General features: G+C 42.3%; 1 protein-coding gene and 1 long non-coding RNA gene across 5 annotated transcripts in view; one reads left to right on the top strand and one right to left on the bottom strand.

Moving 5' to 3' along the window:
- PLPPR5 (phospholipid phosphatase related 5) overlaps positions 1 to 26,974 on the bottom strand; it is a 465,309-nt gene that overhangs the window by 116,757 nt on the left and 321,578 nt on the right. For 2 of the 4 annotated variants that reach the window (XM_021088656.1, XM_021088657.1), the window contains exon 5: positions 536 to 724. In XM_021088656.1, the coding sequence (XP_020944315.1) occupies positions 536 to 724 (189 nt within the window). 4 annotated transcript variants of the gene reach the window in all.
- On the top strand, positions 632 to 25,833 carry LOC102157986. Its single transcript, XR_303229.3, has 3 exons — positions 632 to 746; positions 10,593 to 10,617; positions 24,803 to 25,833. It is a non-coding gene; the product is annotated as an uncharacterized LOC102157986 (long non-coding RNA).

Genomic DNA, 26,974 nt, shown 5'->3' with positions numbered 1-26,974 from the left:
ACTTCCTTTCGAAGGGGATGGAGGCGGTGAAAAGGGAATACGCGCGCCCGGACTCTGGAAGCGGGAATCCCTTCCACACCCCAGCAACTGATCCCCTTCTCCCTCCCGCTGACCCCGCCGCTGCTGCCGCCTGTCTTCCCGTCGCCATCTGAGACGAGGTGGCCGGCGGAGCCAGGCCACAGAGTAGATGAAGTCCAAATTCAACCCAGAGCTCCCCTCCTCCCCAGCCCCGACCCCCACCCATTACCTCCCAGAGCCCCTTCCCTCCCATCCCCCCACCCCCTCTGTGTCACCCAGCAGTGCCGCCGCTGGGAGTGCGGGGGCAGCAGGTGGGGAGAGCTGGGGGGCTTCCTTCGCCCCCGCCCCCGACGAGCCCTAGCAGAATGTCCTCTGGGGAAGGGGCCGCCCGCAACTTGGAGGAACTTAGAAGGCAAGGGCTGCCGTGCCGCGACCTCGGCGAGGCCGCAACCCCGAAGGCGAGGGGCAGAGAGAGAGAGAGGGGAGTCGGGGTGAGGGCGAGCACCCCCGGACTTACCACGAGCACGGGGACCCCGGCGGCCAGCGAGTAGAGGAGCACCGGGGGCACGGCGCTGCTGTCCTCCGGGCCCGGGTAGGGCTTGCGGTAGGCGCTGTCGTGGCAGAAGAAGCCTTGCACGTTCACGGTGAACGTGTCCGTGTACTCGAAGTAGTACGCCAGCATCACCGTCCCTGCCATGATCACCATCTGGAAATAGAGCATGCTGCTGGTGAGCGCCGCGGGCAGCAGGGGCATGCACGCCTCCCGGGCCGGGCCGAGCCGAGCCGAGCGGCGGCGGACGGGCCCCCTCCCGGGTCCGCCGAGGCAGCCACCGGGGCCGCGGCGGCGGGGGCGGCGGGAGGACGAGGCGCGGGAGGCGGATGGAGCCGCTGGAGGAAGAGGCGGAGGCAGGTCCGGGTTTCGAGGCGCCGGCAGGCTGCGGCGGAGGCGGCTACCCCCGGACGAGCCCCCGCTCCCCTCCCCGCCGCCTGCCCGCCGCAAGCGCCGCCCGCCCGGGCGCGGGGTCGCGCGGCAGGGCGGGGAGTCCCCGGCGGCGGGCGGCGGGCAGCGGCCGCAGCGCCGAGACCAGAGACCCTTAGCGATGCGGCCGCGCGGGGCCGAGCCCCCAAGGCCCGCCCGGAGGAGGGGCGGACCGGGTGGCCGTGGCGGCGGCGGCGGCTGCTGGGACAGCGGCACCTGTGCCCCTCGGAGGACGGACGCAGTGGAGCTGGAGAAGCTCCTGGCGGGGGGTAAAATCCAGAAGGGGGGGGATGGGAGGCAGTAGAGAAGGAGCTTCTAGAAACTCCCTTCTGAGTCAGTAGCTGGGAGGTTTAGGAAACCCGCCCGCACAGCGCCTGGGAAAATGGTGCGGGGACGTGTCCTCGGAGCGCAACCCCACCAAGCGCAAAGTGCCCGAGCCGCGCGGCGACTTTGAGCCGGCGCTCGCCTGGATGCCTTCACCCCGCACAGGACACACGCCCAGCGCTGGTCTCTAGGCGCCACTGGAAACAGCATCTCAGAGCATTTTAGATTCACAATTTCTTTGCCTCCCCTCCAGCTTCGTAGGGCTTTATATGTGAAAACAGATCAGAGCTCGGGAGCTCCCGGAGCATCATCTCGTGTACAATCGCCCCTTCCTCGTTCACGCATTCTCCCCTGGTTCATCTCAGTTTCCCTTTATTAGCTGCTTGTGAGACGATGCATTGCAGATTCCTGGGACCCAGCGGTGGCAGCCACTCGGAAGGGAAAGGGCCATCTGGCTCACCTCGCTTTTCCCCGAGTTCCCAGGTACTGCCTGCCGGGATTCCCCAGGGGTCAAGTGAAAGAAGAGTGAGACAATGAGGGTTGACGCCACAGGCATACGAAATACACCCACATACCGGGTATGCACGCGTGTGCGTGGGTATGTAAGTAGCTGTGCAGCTGCATGTATGTCAAGAGCCCGGTTTCGTGATCCGTGCAGATCCCTGCCTGCAAGTGCAAGCTTAGGTAGCCGACTGAGGCGGGTATGGGGGAGGAGGAGAGAGCTTAGCGGAACCTGAAGCTGCTTGCCTTCCACCTCCAGAGTCTGGAGGGCCAGAGGGCCGGTAAGGAAGCAGGTACACCGGGCCAGGGGATGAAAATATTCGTAGAGCCCTGCCCTTCTCATTACAACGTGGAATTACCTTTACGGGTTTCTAAAATGCTCATTTTAATGGGTGTTAGCTTGATTTTTAGAGGTGGGCCTTAATCAACAGGAAAAAAAAAATCTTTTTTTTTTAGGCTAAAAAAAATCATACTAGTACCTATCTTAAATTTGGCAGACGATTGGTGGTTTAGGGATGAGGTAATGGCAATATGACTTTAATGTGGAATAGTTTCCCCTCCAAGTCATTACAGACATCATTTAATAACTAATTACTTAGTGCTTACCAGATAAACCACACTGAGCAACCTATCTAATAAGCAGTGTTGGGTGGTGGGAGTAAACTGTTGGACAAGAAAGGCTTATTATATTGTGAAAATGTAACTACCACAACAATGCATGGTTCAGCTTCGTTCGGAAAAAAATCTTTCTAAGGCTTAAGAGCATCTAAACTGCAAACCTGTTTCTAAATAGGACCACCACCCCTGCCCCCCGCCCCCGAAAACTTTCCTATTTAATAGAATTTTTGGAAGAATGATGTTAATTTTAAAAGGTAATTTTTAAAGGTAACTTTGGGGAGTTCCTGTCGTGGCGCAGTGGTTAAGGAATCCGACTAGGAACCATGAGGTTGCGGGTTCGGTCCCTGCCCTTGCTCAGTGGGTTAACAATCCAGCGTTGCCTGAGCTGTGGTGTAGGTTGCAGACGGGGCTCGGATCCCGCGTTGCTGTGGCTCTGGCGTAGGCCGGTGGCTACAGCTCAGATTCAACCCCTAGCCTGGGAACCTCCATATGCCGAGGGAGTGGCCCAAGAAGTAGCAACAACAACAAAAAGACAGAAAGACAAAAAAAAAAAAAAAAAAGGTAACTTTGGATTAAGGGGAGTCTAATGTAGGTAATTTATTCAAACTAATGAAAACGTGCTTGACTTTCAAAAAAAAAATGCATTGTGATGCACTGATACAGTGTAATGTGTGCCTAGTACTGTGTGTGTAACAAAGCAGGGTCCTTGCCTGTCCTGTTTGCTGCTCTGTCACCAGGTGAACAGTGTAAGGAATGTCATAGGAATTTATCTTTGAATAAATTAAGGAACTGATTTCTCTAAGAACAGCAGGGAAGTGTTTTCACATATAAAATTTATGTCACGGTTAAGGAATCACAATCTTTATGTCCCCAGAAAAACATAGACTGTATGGTTTCTTTACACTGAAGGTGTTAGAGCAGTGCAAAAGCAATGGCTCTGGGACTGCTTCAGTTCAAATCCCAGCCCTGCCACTTGCCAGTTCTGGAAACCTGGGCAAGATGACCTCTTCCTGCTGTAGTTTCATCCCCAGTAAAATTGAGATCATACTAGTACCTATCTTACCACGTCGGTATGAGGATTATCGATGCTCATTTCATTATATCTGGCACATTGTGTTTCAGTTCTATAGCATGTAACTTGTGGTCACATGCGTGGCTAGCTTGCCTTCACCGGTCATTCCAACACCCAACTCCAGTCACTTGCTTCTCATTTTATGTCTCACAAAATGATTCTGGTTGTACTCCTATTTCCGTAGGAGTGTATGTTTGTCTGTAGGCCTGTGCCCATTCTGTCTTCTCTTTCAGATGGGATCCATCTCAAGAATAAGACAATATTTTCCTTCAGAATTCTCAGCATCGCCATCGTTTGCTCATGTTAGATGATCAACATGAACCATGGTCACTGATTCATGGTTGACTAAGCATCCAATGCTGAAATTCAAAGTTAATATTGACTCTTAACTCACATTACAGATCCCAACATTAAATTCAACTTCCATGAATATTTGAGCAGACCGGTTATTCATAGAAATGGTGCGAGGTGGATGAAAGAGCATGAGCTATGTGCCTCTGGGCTGCTTACTGTACTTTCCTGAGTTTGAGCTTCTTTTGGGGGACAAAATGAACGAATTTTTCTTACCTCTGGGCTTATTTTGACAATTATATGAGAATATGTAGAGTTCCCAGCCCAAAGAAGGGACTTATTTAGGGTGCTTCTCCATTTTATTTTCTTGTAAATTATTTAATCTAATGCTTTTCCAAAGTACATATTTTCAGCTATAGAGAATCCTTTGGAACCCTGCCTCAGTTCTTAATTTAACTGTCTTGTTTCTGGAGCAAAAGATAGAACTACTGATATTTAATCTTTTATAATCTTGCCCAAATTCTCAATTTAATTCTTAAGTATATTGTTGTACTTTCAAATGTCTTATAGCAGTCAGTTTCTTAACAAAACACTATCCTGTCTTTCAAATTCTCCCCATTTCAGCTCCTACCAAAGTGGATAATCTAGCTGAAAAGGTAGTATTTGGGAGTTCACATCGTGGCTCAGTGGTTAACGAACCCAACTAGTACCCATGAGGACATGGGTTTGATCCCTGGCCTTGGTCACTAGGTTAAGGATCTGGTATTGCTGGGAGCTGTAGAAGAGGTGGCTCATATTCAATTTTGCTGTGGCTGTGGCATGGGCCAGCAGCTACAGCTCTGATTTGACCCCTAGCCTGGGAAACTCTATATATGCCCTGGATGTGGCCCTAAAACGACAAAAAAATAAAGTGGTATTTCTAACTCTTTTATTTTCCAAATTGCAAAGATTCATGTTGTATTTGCTTGTTCATGACTTAACAATGACTCCATCCCACCATGTTTTTCCACCTATAAAACATGAACCAAGATAAATATTGGGACAGATCTTGGGGGATTCATTTATCAATTTCAGTACCTCCCAAGACCCCACCTCCATGCTCTGGTAAGAACTAGGAAGGTGCTAGACTGGCTGAGGAAGATGTAGTCTTTGTCTACATGGTTCATAACTTTTCCTCTATGGATAGAAGACAAATGTACAAGAAGTCAGGGTGGAGGGGACCTTTAGGGTTGTACCAATTGCCAAGACCAATTGAATAGCCTATAGGAAACCAAGCATTGAATATTTGTGGATAACCACGTAAGTGAATGTATTCTTTAACTTTGAGGACCTAAGAAGGGATGATAGATAGATGCTAGAAGGGATCAAGGGATGGACCCCGCTCCTCAAGACTATCTGTGAATACTGAGAGCTGGATTGAGATTTTTCTCCTAAGGTCCAAGAACTTGGACCTCATTAATTCATAGACACAATGTATTTGTCACAGATCCCTAAGCATTTCCAAGGACCAAAGAAGATGGAGAATTGTAAACAGTAGTTTTCTGTGTTCCAGGTAACTCAGGTAAACTTGAAATGTTCCCATCCTACTTGCAGTAACTGAGATAAATAACATTACTGCCAGTGCATAGCTGAGACAGTGAGGTATCAAGAATTCAGAAGGCTTTATGTAAGGTAGACAAGGGGAGGCCTCCAAAAGAAGAGAGTCCTTCCTTTAAAAACAACAAAAAGCTGTATTCATAACGCTCAACCTGCGCTAGATATATTTAAGGCGATTCATGAGTGTGACAAGTTATATGACTTTGTACTAATGAGGAACTCTAAATATTAACATGTAGATTGGAGTAATAGGTTTGGAAAAAGGTTTTATTATTATTATTATTATTATTATTATTATTTTAGGCCAGATTAATGCATTCAGAATAAGTAAGGGCAACTGGTAATTCATTCTAATAATTATTGAACTGTGAAAGGCAGTATCTTAAAGATCTTTATTGACCTGGATCTAGAGACTGAACACATGCCCTAGTTTATTAACTTCCAGACAATTTGATAATAAAGAACACCCATGAGCCTTGAGTAAGAAATATGATGTAGGACTGGTTAATTCAAGAAATATTGTGCTTTGGAATTTCCATTATGTTTTAGTGGGTTACGAACCCAACTAGCATCCATGAAGATGCATGTTTGATCCTGGGCACCGCTCACTGGATTAAAGATCCAGCATAGCCATTAGCTGTGGTATAGGTTGAAGATGTGGCTCAGATCCAGTGCTGCTGTGGTTGTGGTATAGACCAGCAGCTGTAGTTCCTATTTGACCCCTAGCCTGGGAACTTCCATGTGCCGCAGGTGCAGTCCTAAAAAGAAAAAAAAAGAATTGTTCTCAACACATTCATATACACTCAAGGAGACAACATCCTCAGATTAAAGGGAGCTAGGGACACTTGGAATTATACCTTTGACCTCTTTATTTTTGGCATCATAGCATACCGGCATCCTCACAGAATGATTTTCAGTGCTTGATTTAGGAAGTAGCTGCTTTCTCAAGAAAACAGGAAGAAAAACAGCTAGATAGTAATTTGTATGTCTGTCTTTGAGGTTCCCACTATAATGGGGTGTTTATCTCAAAGGCCAGATGCTTCTGACCTGGATAAGTGGTACTTATCTTCAGCCAGAACCACTAAGATATCTTCAAAGTGCTTTACTCTATGACTGTATTATAGCTATTCTATTCTTCTCCGCATCTGAGATTTTAAGTTTTCACTTTCAAAACAGTTATCACAAATGAGGCACATATTTTATTAGAAAACCCAGTTATATGTCACTAAAGCATAGGACCAAGTAAAAGAAATCGATGGAGCAAGTAAAAGAGCCAAAATGTACAAAATATTAAGCCTGGGAAAGAACAGAAAAACTTTAATATGCTATCATTAAAATTATTATCCTATATTATTATCCTCTATAATAGTTTAAAAAATCTAAATTATTAAGTTAGCAAAAGTTAATTGAAACATGATGCTAAGTCTTAAACTGTGTGGCCATTGACAGGCACTTAGCCTTCTCTGAGTCTCAGTTTGCTCATCTGTAAAACTGGGTTAAGAAATCTTTACAAAGGTATCAAATGGCTTATATTTGTAAAATGCTTCATATATATTACAGCACTGGACAGATCTGCATTAGAAAATGTTTTATCATTAGGAGGACAGAATACCTAATCTGAGTGGGGCTGGGATTTTCACCACAGCACTGAGTCTGAACTCAGAAAAGCTCAGATTAATTGTTGCTTGGTGTGTTGCCATGTGAATATTGAATTGCTTACCATGTGTTTCAATGACTTACAAAAAAAAACCGCAATATTTTGTTAAGTATAAATGTATAGATCCATAACATCAAGAGAAGTTTCAAAATATTCAAGTTCCTAAGAAAACCTTTATACAGTTATTCAGGGTAAGAACATAGGAGTGTGTCCGTTAAATACCTTGGATAAGCCCAAACACTGGGGACTCAGCAGAACTGAGTTCATATTTTTACTCTAGATTCATAACTGAGAAACCTTGGCCAAGTCATTTCAATTTCTGTAGTGTCCAAAAATGAGGATAGCTTCTTCACCTGCTTCCATAAGGTGTGGTATAGAACCTTAGCCGTTCACGACAATAAATGATCATTAAGTTTATTGTTACTCTTCTGCTAAAATTAATCCTGCCACTGCTGGATCAGCAAAACTTTAATTGATCCATTTGGAAATGTGCCTGCATAAAATTCTGCTGAACTGTCTTTGTAACTTCATGTTGCTTGAAGACACCTGAAAGTCATTATGTGTGCAATGCTAAATGAGAACCATCCTACTAAACAGAAATCACAGATCCTGCTAACACTTTGAGAAACAAAGTTCCTTTAGCAGGGATATGGAATATACGGGGCAAACTATGCTGATGACAGCTGCAGGTCCTTTGTCAAAGATACAGCTTGTGAATGCTGATCACCATTTGTTTGGTTGTCCTTCAATGCACCAGGCAATGATTGAAACAAAGATACAACAGAAACTCGACACTCAGAATGGTTCCTCATGTTCATGCATGGACCATTGTCAGCTATTAGCTTAGAATCGGATGATTTTCAGAATGCTATTTTAGTGAGGGCACAAAGGCTTCTGGCATGATGAATTTCTGCCCTAAATTTCATCATTCTCAAATGGATTATTAAATCACTTGGCGTTTTTTCCACCTACAGGTTTACAACTATAAGCAAGGAAAGTAATTTTCTGGTCAAGTAAAGAAATAATGTCTTAATCGCTAAATTGGAAGATAGTAAGGAACAGAAAAATTACTGTTAAATATAAGTATTTATAGATTGTATCACTTTGAAAGAAAGGAGGGGAAGTATTGGAAGAGAAACATCACTGTGCATATTGTTTTGTTTACGCTCATGATTATCACTCCTTTTTATTAAATTGCGCACAATTATCGTATCAATCATATTACAATCAACACTTCAATGTGTCATGATGTCTTCAATGTAATGTAATTGATAAGAGAGAAAACATCTTACTTCGTTTTCCACTTACTGATGACTTGCCTTAATACCTCTTTTGGCTCCTATAGATCTCCAATAAAAATAGAAGAATATGAATAGTAAAATCTTAATTAACTTCATAAAAGTGTCATAAAATAGGGTATCCTGGGGAACTACTGCTTTTATTAATAGAAACCCTCTCCGTTTTTTTTTTGCCAGAACTCTTAAATTAGTCATCAAAGTGTTCTGAATATACTGCATTTTTCTTTGCGGAGCTGACATAGGGGTCATTATTTTGAAGCTCTGTTCTCACTGTTCATTACCATAGTGGTTCAAGATGTAGGAGATCGATTTTTCTAAGTCCTGATGGTAGGATAAACTCTGGACATTTTGTGGGAAAAAAATGCCTGAAATATATTTTTATCCACACTATGCATTGAGTGACTACTATATGCTAAAACAAAGAGAGGTATTGCATATCTCTGACTCTTACAACGACCTCAGACTCCCACCCCCGCCCGCCGCCCCAGCCCATTTACTGAAGACACGTGACAGCATCAGTCTTGGTTTACCTGTCTTCCAAAAAGTAGTGTGCAGAAATACTACCACTTAATTGGGGCTCCCCGTCTATGTGGGATCCAGTTTGAATAAACCTAATCACGTTTTTACTAATCACGACACCTATTTGTAATTCCACAGCAGCATAAACCGGAGAGGGCTCTGGAGTGACGCAGTTTTCATGTTGGTACAAATGCATAGAACTCACGGAAATGAGTCTGTGGGTTTGAGGAACAGATGCCCCATGTCCTTGTTTATTTTATTTTATTTTCTGTTTTTCCTTTTGAAGGCTGCACCTGTAGCATATTAAGGTTCCCGGGCTAGGGATGGAATTGGAGCTGCAGCCGCCAGTCTACGCCACAGCCACAGCAATGCCAGATCCAAGCCATGTCTGAGATCTGTGACCTGCATGGCAGCAATGCTGTATCCTTTAACCCACTGAGCGAGGCCAGGGATCAAACCCACATCATCATGGATACTAGTTGGATTCTTAACCCACTGAGCCACAGTGGGAACTCCTTCCCCTATGTTCTTTTAACATTGGATGGTCCAGCTTAGCTACTGAACCAAGAGTGGACGATTTGGGAGGATTGGGAACTGATACCTTTATCCGTCTGCTTGGGTGGCCAAAACAAAAATATCATAGACTGGGTGACTTAAACACCAGAAATTTATATTTCAACAGTTCTGGAGGCTGGAAGTTCAAGATCAAGTTGCCAACAGAGCTGGTTTTGTGTGAGACCTCTTTCTGGCTTGTAGACAGTGATTCTCATTATGTCCTCACATGGCCTTGCCTCCATCCTTGCATAGAAAGGAGCTCCTGCTCTTCTCACAAAGACACCAATCTTAGAAGAGTAGGGTCCCAGCTTCATGACCTCTTAACTTTAGTTATCTCCCTAAGAGCCCTGTCTCCAAATATGGGCACGCTGAGGGTTAGCGCTTCAGCTTATGAGAGGTGGGAGGACATAATTCGGTCCCTAACAGCATCCCATTGCTCTCCCAATTCAGTATATCGGGATGTTTCATTAGGTTGAACAGTACAAAACTGCCATGTCTACAGGCGAAAAGTCACTGATTATTGGCAACTTCAAACGGGTCCACCTATGCAAGGACAGATATGCTTCATTGCTGAAACGTCCAGATGATTTTGTCATAAATTGTAACATGAGGGGGAGAAAAGTTATGTTTACTCACTTTTTAATGATGTCTGTGCCTCCCAACCTGATAGGTTTCCAGTTGGACTCTTTAAAGTTAAGTTGAGACCAAGTAAATTTTTATCACTTCATTGTAAAAGTCAGAAAGCATGAATAAAACGGAATCAATGGCATATAACTTTAACGATTTGCTTGGCAAGACGACTGCTCTAAACCCCTCCTCAGCCTGATCTCCAGACTATAAATATTGGTCTCTGCACAACAGACTTACTCAGTTGCACAGCCAGAGGTATAAAATGAATAAGATGATGGGGCGTTTGGGCTAAGCACACACACAGGTTTTACCTTTGGATCAGAAATTTAATTGCTTCTTCTTGCTTATCTTGATAAGGAAGCCATATGTTCTGCTCCAGGAATTACAACAAATCAATTACTGACAAGTGATGGAGTCCAGCCTCAAGTGGGATCAGAATGCTTAGAAATGGCTTCATCAGAGGGCTTTTCCCCATGCTGCCTCAATCACCCAAGCTTCCTTTGTATTTAAATATTGCCTCCTTCTCTCCTACAGGTTGTGACTGCAGGATGAGGAGCAGGTAAGATATGCATCTATTACACATCAACAGATTACATGACCCCCCCCCAACACCTGTTCTGCTGCTGCTGCTCAAAACAAGTTTACCAGATTCCTGGCCTCTAGAAAATTATTCTGTAAGATAACCTTGTTCTACAAAAGCATGAAAACTCATGGTTTGCATTTGTTTAGAGACATATTTGTGAACAATTTATGCTCTGCAAAGATCTGTGTACCAGGCATAGTAAGAATAGATTACCTCCCATCTGCTCACAAAGAAAATTATCATAAAGTCAGTATTCTGCATTTCTACACCTGAAAATCAAGAGGCTAAGAGTTTCTAAAAATATATAGTATGTTACCTTAACTTAGTGGCAGATGGGAGGTAATACAGACTGGGTTGTCTATTTACTATGTGCCAGACACTTCACATGGTTTAATCATATTTAATTATTTCTAGAACCCTATAATACAGGTACCATTACCCCCAAATCTGAATCTCAGAGAGACTTTCCTAGAGGCCCATGATTAGTAAGTAGTAGAACTGATGTTTGAATCTAGATCTGGTTGGTTCTCAAGAAATTCCTATTGCATCATGTTGACAATTTTTAATATGTTGTACCAATTCCACAAATACTATGTGTATTTAATATAAATATATTAAAAGATATAGTTGAATAGATAAACAAGCTGTGGTATATCCATATTAAGGAATACTACTCAGCAGTAGAAAGGAATACAACTTCACAGCTTAGATGAATCTCAAAGGTCTTGTGCTGAGTGAAAGAAGCTAGTCTCAAGTTACATACCTTACAATTCCTTTTTTAGGAGTTCCTGTTGTGGCTCAACAGGTTAAGGATCTGGCATTGTGCAAGCTGCAGCACAGGTCTGGGATGCAGCTTGGATCTGGTGTGGCTGTGGCTGTGGCATAGGCTGGCAGCTGCAGCTCCCATTCGACCCCTAGCTCGGGAACTTCCATATGCCGCAGGTGCAGCCTTAAAAAGGAAAGGAAAAAAAAACATTTTTATGTCATTCTCGAAAATCCACAGCTACACAGTGATAGAGTACAGATCAGCGGTTGCCACAAGCTAGGAGTCAATGTGGGGTTTGGCTCTAAAGAAACAGCACAAGGGAGCTCTTTGGGTGATGGAGCTGTTCTGTATCCTAATTGTTGCGACAATTATCTGAAATACGTGTGGGTTATCACTCATATGATTCATGTTTTTGGGTATCAAAAAAAACATATTTGAAGTGTGGAAAAAAAATACAGAAAAGATATCACTGTACTAAGACTTCTGATAGTTTTAGAGTTTGGTGCTTACGCACAAAGGTGACATGTTATGTGAGAGTTTTTAATCCCATACAGAAAGGTGTAAATTTTGACTTACCTATATTTGAAAGATGATAAAATGTGATGCTTAGGAAAAATGAAGACTGATCATGTACCTGCACCAGTCTTTTGCTGTTGGTGTGCGTGTGTGTGTGCGCGTGTGTGTGGTGTGTTTTATCCTAAAGAATATTGTAAACGTTTCAGACAAGAATCCAGCATATTAATAGAAACATTCCACCCAGTAGCTGGGGAGAATGGAGACAGTGTTCTCCTGCCACACTCCTTCTTGTGGGAACAGATGGCAGAAATAGGCACCCAGTCCCAATGATTAGGGGAAATACCCATTCCTGTGAAGAACGAGATAACTAGGAAAGAGAGCTTGGAAAAAAACACATTTGTGCCAATTGAACCTAGGAAATAGAGTTTGAAAAGAGGCTCCGGCTGGTGGGAGAGTACCAGAAAGTTATTGTTCATTCCAAAGAGTGGGTCACCATCTGGCCATATCCACTGACCACGTCCCCGTGCCACACCTAAGTGTAACAGCTTATTCAGAATTGACTTAGGCGCTTGCATCACTAAAGGTTAATGACAGAGGCGTGGGAGGAAGGAACTGGCCCTTTAAATGGTTCTTCTGTAGAAGACGATTGAGCTTGGCCAAGATGTCAGACATGTTATCAAATGAGTTAATGCATGTGAAAAGTGGGTACTACAGATTGTAGGGTACCACGGAAGTGTCAGTTATCATGAACCCTAAACTGGGGACCCTGACTCAATGGAATTTATCCAACTAGAGAAGAACATCTGAAAGGCAACCGAAATGCCACAGGCCCAGTCTTTGAAATTTGTAAACGTGCGCGCATTTCAGGTGGACATAATCCATGTGGGTCTGTGCAGGGTGCCGCTATTCATCCTGCACATTAATAAATACATACAAATGAGCCGAAAATGGAGAAGTCCTCAGTAAAACCACAGCAGCCCATCTTGATGAGATTACCCTTTCAGAAAAATCCATTAAAATGCAAATATGTTAAACAAATCAAATTTGGGAGGTCAAATTTTCTGGGGAAATGCAGTCTGTTCGCAATATTGCTTCTCTACAGGATTTCCATCTGAATTGTACTAATGATGTGCAGACTGGGACTGCAATGAAAGAAAAATTTCTGAGACTGTGGGCTTCAGCTTTAGCAGATGTTGTATGTTGTGGTAACTAAATCAAAAGGAGGTGGATAAAAACGTTTGCACATACTTTACATACATTTGCTGGAAGAGAGAGACTCTATAATGAGCAATTCAGAGAAGAAATAAGGATGTAGACACTATTTTAAAAGAACATAATTCAGATATATCAAAATATTAAGTATATTTATGATATTACACTAATGTCTTCTACTAGGCATCCTGGGTAAAGGCTTGAGTTCTGTTTTTATTTGTTTTCCTGCTTGTTTTTTTTTTTTTTTTTTCTTAGGGCCGCACCTGCAGCATATGGAGGTTTCCAGGCTAGGGGGCGAATTGAAGCTGTAGCTGCTAGCCTACACCACAGCCACAGCAATGCCAGATCCGAGCCGTGTCTGCGACCTACACCACAGCTCACAGCAACACTGCATCCTTAACTCACTGAACGAGGCCAGGGATTGAACCTGCATCCTCAAGGATACCAGTTGGGTTTGTAACCACTGAGCCACAACAGGCACTCCAGCTTGAGTTCTGTTTTAACAGTGACTTTCTAAACAGAGCTCCTCTCCAGCCAACTGATTCACAAGTGACAGTGAGGATGTTGCATTCGATGTGTTTGTGGCTCCCAGGCTTCTCAAATGAAAACTAGAATTCAGACGGAGATAGCAAATAGCGACTTGGTTTATCATGAGTGCCTTGTTCTGCCCAAGGCTTAGGCTTATCCTTTTGAATGCATCCAAGCAGGACTGTTCAAAGGTGCTGCCTGTGGTAACTCGGTTCAGAGGAAGTCCGCCAGCCTCAAAACATTGTGGTTTTGTGTGTGTGTGTCTTTATACACCTCAGAAAACTTGCATCCCTGATGGTATTCTTAGCTCCATCTTTCTTTGCTCTAACAGCGTTCCCCAAATCTGCTGTGCTTTGGCATCCCTAGAAAGAGGTTGAAACTCTTACTGCCCAGGTCATACCCTCATCCAATTAAATCAGAATGCTAGCAGTAGAAGCAGGCAACAGGAGTTTTCCAAATAATCCCCTGACGATTCCAATATGAGCAAAATTTGAGGACCACTAATTTATGGCCAGTCTGACATAGAACGTAGTGCTTGACATATGTGTGGCATTCCATGCATATTTGTAGAACAAATGAAAGAATCTAATCTTATCAAATAGTCTTCCAGCTGTTAGGGTGCAGTTGCACCCTCTTTGCAATAATTTCCCCAGTACTCACTCTCTGTCAATAAATATTTTTTGAAAAAAAAATCTATCCTAAGAAAATAATGGAAACTTCAGACATTAAGGTTTAACCATATTATTATTTATAACATGATAAAATGGAAAAATTCAAATGTCCAACAACATAACATGTTTGAGTAAATCATGCAATACCAACTCAATAGTATATAATGTCACAAATAAAAATATTCACCAAATGCTTTTTAAGAGCACTGAAAAAATTTTATTAGAATAATAATTACAGGGAGTTCCCCTTGTGGCTCAGCTGTAAGGACCCCAACTAGTATCCACGAGGATGCAGGTTCGATCCCCGGCCCCACACAGTGGGTTAAGGATCCAGCGTTGCCGTGAGCTGTGGTGTAGCCTGCAGACATGGCTTGGATCCCGCATGGCTGTGGCTGTGGTGTAGGGCCACAGTTGCAGCTCTGATTTGACCCTAGCCTGGGGATTTCCATATGCTGCAGGTGTGGCCCTAAAAAGAAAAAAAAAAAAGAAAAAAGAATCAGACTTAGTTTATTTTATTATCCTCTTTTTCTTTTTTTTCCCTAAAATTTTATGAAGAAACATCACATTTATAATGAAAAAACAAAGAAAAACAAAAATTATATCACTGAGAAGGCTCTCCTCTAGGTCTAAATTGATATAGTAAGTCAACCTGATGTGCCTAAAATGGGAAATAAAGTATATCCCACAAAGGAATTAGACCTGTATAACCCCATTCTTGTTTAGCTCACAAAAACACAAAAACTATTCTTTTAGCACAAGTGAGCTCCCCCTGCACACACTGTGGTCTGGAGTATTTAGCAATCATTTCACAGAGGAGGTAGGATTTGAATGGAACCTTGACTATGTTTGGATTTTAGCAAGGGGAAAAATTTTGGCAGGAGTTTAGAAACTTCAAAGTCTTGAACTAAGACATGGAGGGCAAGAGGGAGGCTGGCATGTTTCGGAGGCGAGTGGAAGATTGGCTTAGCCAGAGGAGAGGGGCAGGAGAGGTGGGAAATGTTTTTAGACGGGCAAACTAAACCTAGATGGTAGCAAGCCTTAGCAAGACAGATCTGCTTGTTTGAGTTTTATCCTAAAAATTATGGGGAGTCATCTAAACTAATCGGTTAGGAAACAAATACGGTTCACACAGCACACCGTGAGGATTATTTGGACATGGGTCTGGATAATAATGCACAAGGTACAGGGACAGGAGACACACAACTGGTCAGTTGGGAAGCAAAGGCAATGATCCAGAAATGCAAGCATGATCTTTACAAAACTCAGTCCTGATCACATCACCCTGTTGGTTAAACACTTCAGTGACTTTCTTTGATCTCAAAATAAAGAAAATTCTCCTTAAGATGCCATACAAAGCCCTACGTAGCATGACCCCCTACCTAATTCTCCAGCTCCCTTACTCTGTACCATATTCCCTCTAAATCTGTCTCCACTTCTTGAAACGTTTACTCGCCATGCTACCTCCACTTGGAAGGCATCTGCACTTAGAAAGGGCTGTTGGCAGTGCTCCTTTCTGACTCTTTGCCTCATTCACTCTGTTCATACTTTATATCTCAGGTGGAATGTCACTTCCACTGTCTGAAACACTGTCTCCTACCTCCCTAATTCTCCTCCTAAAGGCTCAAGTGGCACCAAGTACCTTTTGGGCGTTGCAGTTGTCTATATTAAGATTATATATTCATTTACGTTACAACTTGATACACCTTTGTCCACTCGTCTCAGCCCTATGAGGGCTAAATCAATGGTTTACCTTTTTAAAATATATATCCACTGCCTAAAAATTCTCCTAGCATCTGGTATGCACTAAATAAATAGTTTGTGAATGCATAGATGACAAATAAGGAATAGAAGAGAGTGGTAGAAATACAAATTGAAGAGAAAGAATGAGTAGGAGAGATATTATAAAAGAAAACCCAATCAGAAGGAAGGAGGGTGATGAATTACAGATGATGTGAAGGATTTTTGTCTGGATGACTGGACCTGGTGGTGCCATGGCCGTAGCAGAGAAGAATGTAGAGGTTTAAATGGTGATGTTTGGTACAGCTCAGACTCAGAGACAGAGATATGGGGATTATTTACATAAAGGTGATGATTAGCACAAGAATGAAGACTACGCCTCCCTGTGCATGTATTTCTAGCTCCGTATTTCCTTATGGAGAAACCAGCGCTACGGTAACGTCATGATGGGTCTTACTCATTTCTCTCCCCCCTAGAGGGAACAGTGATTTTTCCGACTGGGAGTGCAGTGACATTCACTGGTTCACATTTTCCCACTGGACAAATCTTATCTATTTAAAGGCTGCAAGATGTGGAGATTCATCTCCCCCATTTTGTGGGAGGCAGCAGTTCTGGGGAAGGATGCCTGCCCTACAAATCCCAATCGTCTCCTGGAATAGATTCCTTCAATATCTGAGCTTAGGATAAGTGGAGAGACACAGGCGATCAGCATCCCCTTTGGGCCATGCATCTCAGGCACAGTTAACATCCATCTGCTGATTTCCTATGTCTGGTTTTTCACTCGGTTCAAAATTATGTAGTAGCATCAAGTGATGCTGTATATTAGCCTTCTACAGCCCTAATAGTCTAGAAAGTTCTAGAAAGAAAAGGCTAAAAGTGAAGAAAAATAGAGCAGCCAGGGAAACAGAGAAGAAACCTTGGAAAATGTTTGAGGATATCAAGGATTTCTCCATACCAAGTAGATCTTGGAGGAAGGGTTCACAGAAGATGCATGAGTAACACAGATCAAATTGGCGAAGCAGGCACAGGACATTAGATCAGAGTCTAAAGCACTGGATGTGGTGATTAGGTACCTGGTCACCTGTACAATTTTGTCCTACATGAAATGGTCTAAGAGGAAGCCAGATTTCAGAAGGCAGTAAGGCAACAGAGGCAGTGGGTCCAGATTATTGTTCCAGCAGTTTGAAAATCAGTAATGTGAAGAGAAGAGTGACTGGAGGAGGTCTCAAGGCAAATGATTTGCTGTTCCGTTGCTTTTCCTAAGAAAGGAATGATCCGTGCACACGTTTGATGACTGAGAAGCAAGAGAAGGATGAAGCGGCCAGAGGGGAAGAACTTGTTTTTTATTGTAAGACAGAAGAGGGTGAGAAGGTGAGATGGGCGATAGAATCAGCCTTCGTGGAGCCACCTTCCTTCGCTGAGACTGATGGTGAAGGTGAGCGAAGCAGCTCACAGAAACAGAAAAGAGGAGTTGATGAGATCCTCTGCCTGGGGGGAGCTTCAGAGAACAGAGCTGGCAAGAAAGTCCATCAGTCAAAATGATGCTCTTAAGAAGGCTGATGTCTCTTCCTTTATCTGAACACCCGCTCTGTTTCCTCTTTAAATTAGCTCTGCTATCAAAGTCTTTCTTTTGGATTTTAGAGTAAGCGAGATGTGGACTAAAATAGCACACAGTAACCCAATTGAAAAGAGCAGAGGTTTAAAACCCAGGCTTCCATGAGAACAAAGCTTAATCTTGAAGTTGAAAGGTAGACCTTAAGGTTCCCGCATCCAGGAAACATGGCCACATACCCCTGACGCTTTTTATCCCACCAACACCAATTTCTTTCCCCTTGGGAAAAAGTAGCTAGAACACAACACACTTGTATTTTTCTCTTTTATCAGCTAAACTATCTTATGAACATGACTCCTTTTTAATGAATCCTATGTCGGAGTAACTAAAGCTGTGCCAAACCCACTGACTGATCCAGTGCCATGTTTGGAGGCTGAACGAAGCCATGGGACACATCTAATCGGCATTGTGTGGGAAAAATGAAAAGCAGAACATTAACTCCCTGAGGTTTTTTCCCATGGTCTAGAACGTGTCAGTGGAAATCAGTAATGTGCTGTCAGCCTCCCCCTTTTTTTTGAGAAAGATGAAAACATTTAAAAATACAAAATAAAGCTTCTTTGTATTAAACACAAAGGGCAAAAGCAGTGTGGTCAATGGCAAGATTGATTACATATAAAATCATTACGTTACTGTGACTTTCTTCAAGTAACTTGATGCTGAGAAAAATAAGTCTATTACTTATCAATTTTCATTTGTTCCCTTTTAAAAAATGGAGGACTAAGGGGAATAATAATTCAGTGGTTTCTCTTAAATCAGCAACTTAGCATCAATTGAAAACAGACTTCTTAATGTGAAAGCATGAATAAAATGAATTATAGAAAGGTGCCAGCTACATTCCAGATGTAGTCATAAAAAATAAAGCCCAACTTATATCTTTTATGTGCTAAGCATTGTACTAATCACTCTGTTTGGCATGACTGTTATGAGACATTTCAAATATTCAGAAGTTCATATATATATATAAAATCATAAATTTATGGATTGAAAATTATTTGATGTGTTTCCAACCATTAGGTTTTGTTGGTTGTTGTTTTTGTTTTTTGGGTTTTTTTTTTGTCTTTTTAGAGGCACACTGGAGGCATATGGAAATTCCCAGGCTAGGGGTAGAATCAGAGCTACAGCTGCTGGCCTACACCAGAGCCATAGCAATGTCAGATCCAGGCTGCATCTGCGACCTACACCACAGCTCACAGCAATGCCGGATCCTTTACCCACCGAGCAAGGCCAGGGATCAAACCTGTGTCCTCATGGATCCTAGTCAGGTTTGCTACCACTGAGCCATGATGGGTTCCTAGGTTGGTATTCTTATTTATACCCCAGTTATCCTATTTTTTGGCCACAAAGTGTCTGCACATTAGTCTCCTGGATCCTTCTAATATTTGGTTCACTTGCTTTTCTGGTATAATATATTCTAGAATCATTTTAGGCATGTTTTACCCCAGACCTAGAACCAGCTATTTTTCCAAAGCACTTTGGTTCCTTTTAGGGGCAAATGGTATTTACAGACCAAAATATGGTCAATAGGGATTACTTTACTGCCACCAGGCTGACCATTGCTTCCAGGTCTTTTCAATGGATAGAGCTATTTTTCTTCTTTTAGAGAAAATTCACCCTGAGCTCATTCTGACATTTCAATTCAAAGTCAGGAATATGGGAATTCCCATCATGGTGCAGCAGAAACAATAGGACTAGGAATCATGAGGTGGCAGGTTCGATCCCTGGCCTCACTCAGTGGGTTAAGAATCTTGCCATGAGCTGTGGTGTAGGTTGCAGACATGGCTCGGATTCTGTGTGGCTGTGGCTGTGGCTGTGGCTGTGGCCAGCAGCTGTAGCTCTGATTTGACCCTCCCTATGCCGTGAGTGCGGCCCTAAAAAAAAAAAAAAGAAAAGAAAAAAAGCAAAGCAAAACAAAACAAAGTCAGGAATACAAGATTTGTACTTAACCTCTTTGGTCTTCCACCTGTACCTTCTTTCTCTGGTTCTGAAACGCCTTCACTTACCTAACCTAGACTCTGTCACACTCAGTATATTCAGAATTAAAGCCATGTTGGCCTCTCACCTTCCCCACACATGAGTTTCCTTCTCATTCCAGTGAAAAGCAACCCTTTACATCCATCAGGTACCACACGGGAACCTTGGAAGTTACTTCATTGTTTACCCTCTCATGCACACATTGAGTCAGGTCCAAGCACAACAGATTGGACCTGCTCTCTCTGAAGTTCTCTCTCCTCCATCCCCTCAGCCACCACCTTAGGTCAAATCTCATGGTTTCTTAACTAGTTCCCGTAATTGACATGCCCTGCCTCTTGAGGAGTGTCTCTCTTATCGCTTCTCCACATCCTTTCAGAAGGAATCTCCCAACATGTGAACAAATCATGTCATTTCATTGTTTAAGTAAGAATTGTCAATGCCACCTCCTCCTGGTAGGCGCTCCATTCCTCTCCATCCATAAGAGTGCAAGCTTTCAGGATGAAGTGCTTCCTGACCCCTCTTCTTTTACCTGTCTCTCTCTGTGACCCGCATTTCCACATATGCTTGTCGAATTATAATCCTCCAGCAGCCTTCTCTACTACCCCCCATGGGGATTTAGACCCAGGGTGAATTTTCACACAGTTTTCTATGATTACCTGTTATTCCATTTATTTTACTTTCTATAGTTAGTGCTTCTGTGGTCTTATTGTCTGCTATACTGTGCATTCCTTTAGACCCAGCTTTATCATCAAGAACCAATCTTTATCATCAAGAACCAATCTTGAATATGATACACACTTAGGCTTACATTCTAGCTTTTTCTTTTCATAGCTATGGAATGCGGGGCAATTTAACCTCCATTCTGAACCTCAGTTTCCTCATCTATCAACTATGGAGGGCTCTTGTGGGGACTAAATGAGCAATGTCTATGGAGTCCTAGCTCATAAGAGCTTTCAATAAATATGGACTTTACTACTCTCATCTGTGTCAGTAAAGGATGAATGAAGGTAAAATGAGGACAAGGTCGGCCTCCAGGAGATGCAGTCTTACCACCAAAGACAGGTACTGATGCAAGAAGAACAGAACTCAGGGCCCCACTGGGGACAGAAGCTACGGGTCAGTAAGTGGCTCCCCTAATTAGACCAGAAGTGACATCTAAATCAGGCCCAAGAGGCAACTCTCAATTGAGGCTGTCAGGAGGTGGCTGAGAAGCTAAGTAAAGGAAAGTAGGACACACAAGAGACAGTTCTCAGAAAAGTGCTTTCTACACGGCTCTTCTCCCGGGTGGGGAGATTTGAGGCTACATGGCTCCTGGGTAGGGAGATTTGAAGCTAGATGGCTCCTTTCAGGAGCAGTATTAAAAGTAGATGCCTGTAATTAAAGGCAGACATTTGTCTCCCTAAAAAGATATGCTGGTGTCCTAACCCCCAGGACTCAGACGGTGCTCTTGTTTAGAAATAGCCTCTCTACAGAGGTAAACAAGATGCAGTCGTTACAGTGGGCTCTAATCCAGGATAACTGGTATCCTTATAAAAGGGGGAAATTTGTTCAGCGCTAAGATGATGTGAAGACACCCAAGGAGAAGACAGCCATGTGACTGGAGTAAGACATCGACAAGCCCAGGAGTGCCAAAGACTTGTCATCAAACACCAAGGGGGGACTGGCACTTAGATGCATTAGAGAGATGCCTTGCCAACACCTTGACTTCTGAGTTGCAGCCTCCAAGACTATGAGACAATACATTTCTATTGTTTTCAGTTACCTAGTTTTTGGTGCTTTGTTACAGCAGTCCCAGGAAGCAGTTTCGTCTGTGATATAAAATAACGCCATGTTCTTTTGGACTGTGTGATGTGCTTTGGACGCTGTGTTAAGTACCTTTCAGAGGTTTTTGCATTCAATCCTCGCCATTCTATGGGTCAGGCTCATCATGTCCATTTTATAAGTGATCACACTGAGGTTTGGTGAGGTTAAGTCATTTGCCTGAGATCACATGATAATAAAGGGTGGAGCCTAAATTTGAACCTGCTCTACCTGCCCGAGATCTCATGTTCTCATCCCTATATTACCCCTGATGCCTTCAGCTGCACACTGGAGCTTTAGAGTAAATATGGAACAAAACCCAAGTTCAAGGATATCGTCATCTTAGTAAAAGACTCTATCTTCCATGTCTGTACGCCATCTTCCTGAAAATGTTCTAAAAGCAGGCAGCTGTTGTATCACAGAAAAGAATAGTTAGAATTAGATGGTCTGGGCTCAAGCCCAATTTTGATTAGAATAGATGCTTGGCTTTAGGCAGACATTTAGGAGCTCAATTTCTTTGTACATAAAACAACAACAACAACAACAACAAAAACAACAAAAAAACCTCCTGATGCTCCAATTTCTCCTTGTATCTCTCTGTAGTTATATACTCATTTGTTCGTTCAACAAACATATCCTAAGCAATGATTATACATCAGTGAATAAGGTAAGAAATTCAGATTTCAAAAGGGAAAAGACAGCTTCTGCCTTTTAGAACTTCTGGTCCCAGTTTCAGCATTTGTATTACAGTATTGTGGTTTCTGCATATGTTGGTTATCCTGGGTTGACGTTAAGGATGAGACAGATTTTTTTTTTCACTATTTCCTCAGTATGTATAGCAATTAAGAGTATAATTTGGGGAGTTCCCTTCATGGCTCAGTGGTGAAGGAACCCGACTAGTATCCATGAGGATGCGGATTCAATCCCGGGCCTTGCTCAGTGGGTTAAGGATCTGGCGTTGCTGTGAGTTGTGGTGTAGGTCACAGACACAGCTCAGATCTGGTGTTGCTGTGGCTGTGGTGGCTACATCTCCAATTTGACCTCTAGCCTGGGAACCTCCATGTGCCACAGGTGCAGCCCTAAAAAGACAAAAAAAAAAAAGTGTATAATGTGGAAAAGAATTTTGGATTCCCACATATTGTTTATGTGACATTGGGCAGGTTACTTAATCTCTCTACACTTAAATTTTCTCATTTGTAAAATGATAATAATGATACTTTTTTATGTTATCATTTTGAGGATTAAATGAATATGGCATGCAAAGCAAACAGCTCAATGCCTGACAAATCAATAGGCTTAATGAATCTGGTATTATTAATCATTTGGCACATTTTCTGGAACATAACAAATACTTAAATGGTTAATAAATTAATGAAATACAGTAATATAATGAAAGCATTTTATCAACTCTCAGGTTATAAAAGGCAACAAAAGGCATGTGCACTTAATCATTCTGTTACTACTTTTTTTTATAAAGGATAAAATTTGAAAACTGAAAGGTTGATAAACGTTAATTTTCTGGAAAAATTGGTGTTTAAAAACAAACTGTCAATATTTGTTCCAAAAGACAGAAAAGGTAACTAAATATAAATAACTAGTATATGGAGGGCTTATGTACATGCAAGATAAATTCAGGGTTATCTAACTGATTGTGTTGCTGCTTGGTAAAAAATTAGTCTGACACATAATTTTGACAGATTAAAATAAACAATGACAATAAAAACAAAATTGAACAGATTGTGTGCAATCGGCATTGCTGCTGACTTTATTTACACCTAACTTGACTACCTCTGAAAGTCTAAAATAAATCTGTCAATGGCCAGCCTGAATGATAACCTATTCCAGACACCATTTACAACCACTGGCACCAATCTGTTTTTCTTTTATTCCTTTTATCACACACCATCTTGGAGCAGTTATTTGAGCATAGGTCTTATTTTCCATTTGTTTGTTTGTTTTTGGGCTCCACTGCTCTTGCAGGAAAAAATAAATCTATCTTATCAATGTCTTTGTTTTTCATGGCACTTAATAGAGTGCTTTGCATAGAATAAAAATCTGTTGCATGATGAACTTAGAAAATCAGTAGATGAATACTTGAAGGAATAAATTAATAGTTGCATTTCTGTATTATTACTTTATTCAGAAATATTTGTCTGAATAAACATTACCAACATTTTCAAAGTATGATGTTTCCAAATTTCAGAAAAATGGGTTACTGCATGGCAGTGATGCAGGCTTATCTTCACCCTATGTGATACCATTCACTCATTCATTCAATGTTTACTGAGTGTCAGGTATTTGTACAATGGAATGACTTTTCTTTAGGGCCCCCCATGTGACCTGTGGAAGTTCCCGGCCTAGGAGTCAGATGGGAACCATAGTCGCCAGCCTACACCACAGCCACAGCAACACAGGATCCAAGCAGCATCTTCAACCTACACCATAGCTCGTGGCAACCACCAGTGCTGGATCCTTAACCCACTTTGCGGGGCCAGGGATCAAACCTGCATCCTCATGGATACTAGCTGGGTTCATTTCCACTGAGCCACCATGGGAATTCCCAAAGGTTCTTTCTAAGGCAGAAAATCTACTGTGTTGCACCACTATCTTTCAGATAAAGTTGGGAAATTTTAGCATGACACACATGTATCTGCCTCCCTCTCTCAACTTACTATGGATGCCTTACTCCCACAAACCTATTCTCTCGCCTTGGTACTTCTTGCAGTTTCTCACCATTTTATAAACGCTCAAGTTTCTATACCCTGGAATGTGGTATTTCCTTTGTCCAGAGCATTCTTCTCTATTCTATAATAATTTTTACTCGATATTTAAGACATGTCAAAGTCACCTACTCTTGGCAATCTATTTGGGCAAGCAGAGTCATCCTGACCTTCCTTTGTGAAATTTCTCTTTGCATCCCTTATTTGTTTCTGTCATCACATTTAATGTCATCTATCATTGTTGTTGGTTTACTAGTGACTTTTTCCTATTGGATTGTAATTTCCTTGATAGGAAGCTCTATGTCTCATTTTCCCCTATGTGCTTAGTACCAGGAAAATCGGAGGTACTCAATAAATTCTTCATGAATGGAGGGAAAAAACCAAGAGACATTTTAAATCTAGTCATTTACTATAATTACCAAATACATTCAGATGCTCATATGTGTGCCTAAAATATGTTAATAATAATACGACTTATATTTATAGAGTGCTTTATTCTTTCCAAAATGCATTTGAACTGGCATAAACTGAAAACGTATTTTTAAAAAGAAAGTGTATACACATAATGCTTATTCATGTCAGGGTGAGGTCATTTCAAGAGTGTGATTTGTAATTTTCCGCCTTCCAGGTACCTCGGGGGACAGTGCTCTCCATTCCCTTGAGGCTGGGCACAGATGTGTCTCATGCTTTGCTCAAAGCCTTGTGAGGGTAGACTGGGCAGGACACTTCCAGCTGGAAGCCTTTGGAAGACCGAGTTGGTTCCCCTCGACATGAAACCACGTTGGCTTATACCCCCACCAAGCAAAGACAAGGAGCAGAGCTCACCACCGATATGAGATGAATATGTTGCAGGGGCAAAGGAAGCCAAAACAAACCGAAAAACCCAAACCTTTTGTTGCTGAAAGCCACTGAGATTTTAAAGATTCTTTTCTGCAGCAAATTTTAGTCCTGAATAAATACTCAGTGTAGGTTCACACGTGAGAACTACACAGTGGTATTTTCCTATATAATTTACTCTCATTCCCAGTTATGATTTAATCTTGGGAAAGATTATGAACAGTAGTATGTGATGGTCATGCTGGTTCTGCCTGTATCTGGCCTCAGGAAAGAAATTTAGACCATCAACCTCAAAATGATACATTTTGCTGAGAAAAGGGGACTAGCGGAGAGCAGAGAGGAAGAAGATGAGAAGTGCGTTTGGTTTGGAAGAGGTTTACATCAGAAAAGAATGCCTGTCACCTTGTCACTGCTGTGACTTCTGCATGCCACTGGGTGTGGCAAAAAAAATAGAGAGTCCGAGCCTAAGACTTGACAGCACACAATGTCCATACCGTTGTCTCTTTTTCAGCAGATGGGGAAAAGGAGTTACTGTATCAATATGCAATGCAATAAATCTGACTGTCTTCAGAGCAGAGGACACATTGTTCTTTGAGTACCAACCGCACAGCTTTAATTAGTGCTGTGGAGTCTAAGAGGGAGGACTGAACCAAGAATCCGGATCTCTAGGGTCCTCTCCCTCTAAGCATGGTCTATGAAACACAGATTTCATATTCATATATTTTTCCTTTTACAGCCGCACCTGTGGCATGTGGAAGTTCCTAGGCTAAGGGTCAAATAGGAGCTGCAGCTGCCAGCTTACACTACAGCAACATCTGCAACCTAAGCTGTGGCAAAGTCAGATCCTTAACCTACTTATTGCATCCTCACGGAGGCTACTCAGGTCCTTAACCTGCTGAGCCGCAGCAGGAACTCCTGGAACATGGATTTCAGAACTCACTGAGTCAGCTTCAAAATTTATTCAGATTTGTTTCCCCAACATTTTCTTTTTGTTTTGTTTTGTTTTGCTTTGATTTGTAGGGGTCTCACCTGCAGCATACGGAGGTTCCCAGGCTAGGGGTCGAATTGGAGCTACAAGTGCCGGCCCACGCCACAGCCACAGCAATGCCAGATCTGAGCCGACCCTGAGAACTACACCATAGCTCACGGGCAAGGCCAGATCCCTCACCCACGGAGCAAGGCCAGGGATTGAACCTGCATCCTCATGTATACCAGTCGGATTCGTTTCTGCTGTGCCACAGTGGGAAATCCCTCCCCCACATTTTCATTTAATTGGTATAAAACATATTTTCTTGAGGATGTTGATTGGTTCAAACAGGCTTAAACTGTTCACTGTAGATGTTTCAAAGAGAAAGAATAAAAAAAGGGAGATAAGTTGATTATTTACACATATGTATGGATTATATACTGGAGACCCATTTATCTCACACACACAATTAAAATATTCCCATAGTAAAAATATTAAGCTTACGACCAGAGAGACTTAAATAGAAGAAAATCAATGGCATTTTCAAGTTTTCATATCAAGTCCCTAGTCTTGGAAGCTTTGAATTCAGAGATTTTAATAGCTGGTCAAATCCTCACATTGATTTAAAACAGTATGTATCTTCTTTTTAAACATCAATGAACTAAATGCCTCAACATGTGTGTCTTAAGTACCTATTACCTCATGTTTTGTGTGTCCTTAAGATACTAAAACTTTTCTGAGATGTCATAATGCATGTTCCTTGCACTCTATAAAATGCAATATAACCACATATGATTTTTTCATATAACGAAAGCATTCACGACAGACATCCTTTAAATAGTAAGCTCCTGATGAATTTAAATGCCGGCAGTTCATCAACTAATAGACAGAGGATCTTGAAGGGCAAAGAAGTGATGACGGTGTTACCAAGGAAGGACTGCGAAATGCAAATAAAATAGCTCTTCTAATGTAAGTCAGTGTAATTAGATTTGCCCT

This window comes from Sus scrofa, chromosome 4, assembly GCF_000003025.6.
Source record: "Sus scrofa isolate TJ Tabasco breed Duroc chromosome 4, Sscrofa11.1, whole genome shotgun sequence".
NCBI lineage: Eukaryota > Metazoa > Chordata > Mammalia > Artiodactyla > Suidae > Sus > Sus scrofa.
The sequence above is the reverse complement of the archived record's forward strand: the minus strand, read 5'-3'. Positions and strand labels throughout refer to the sequence as shown.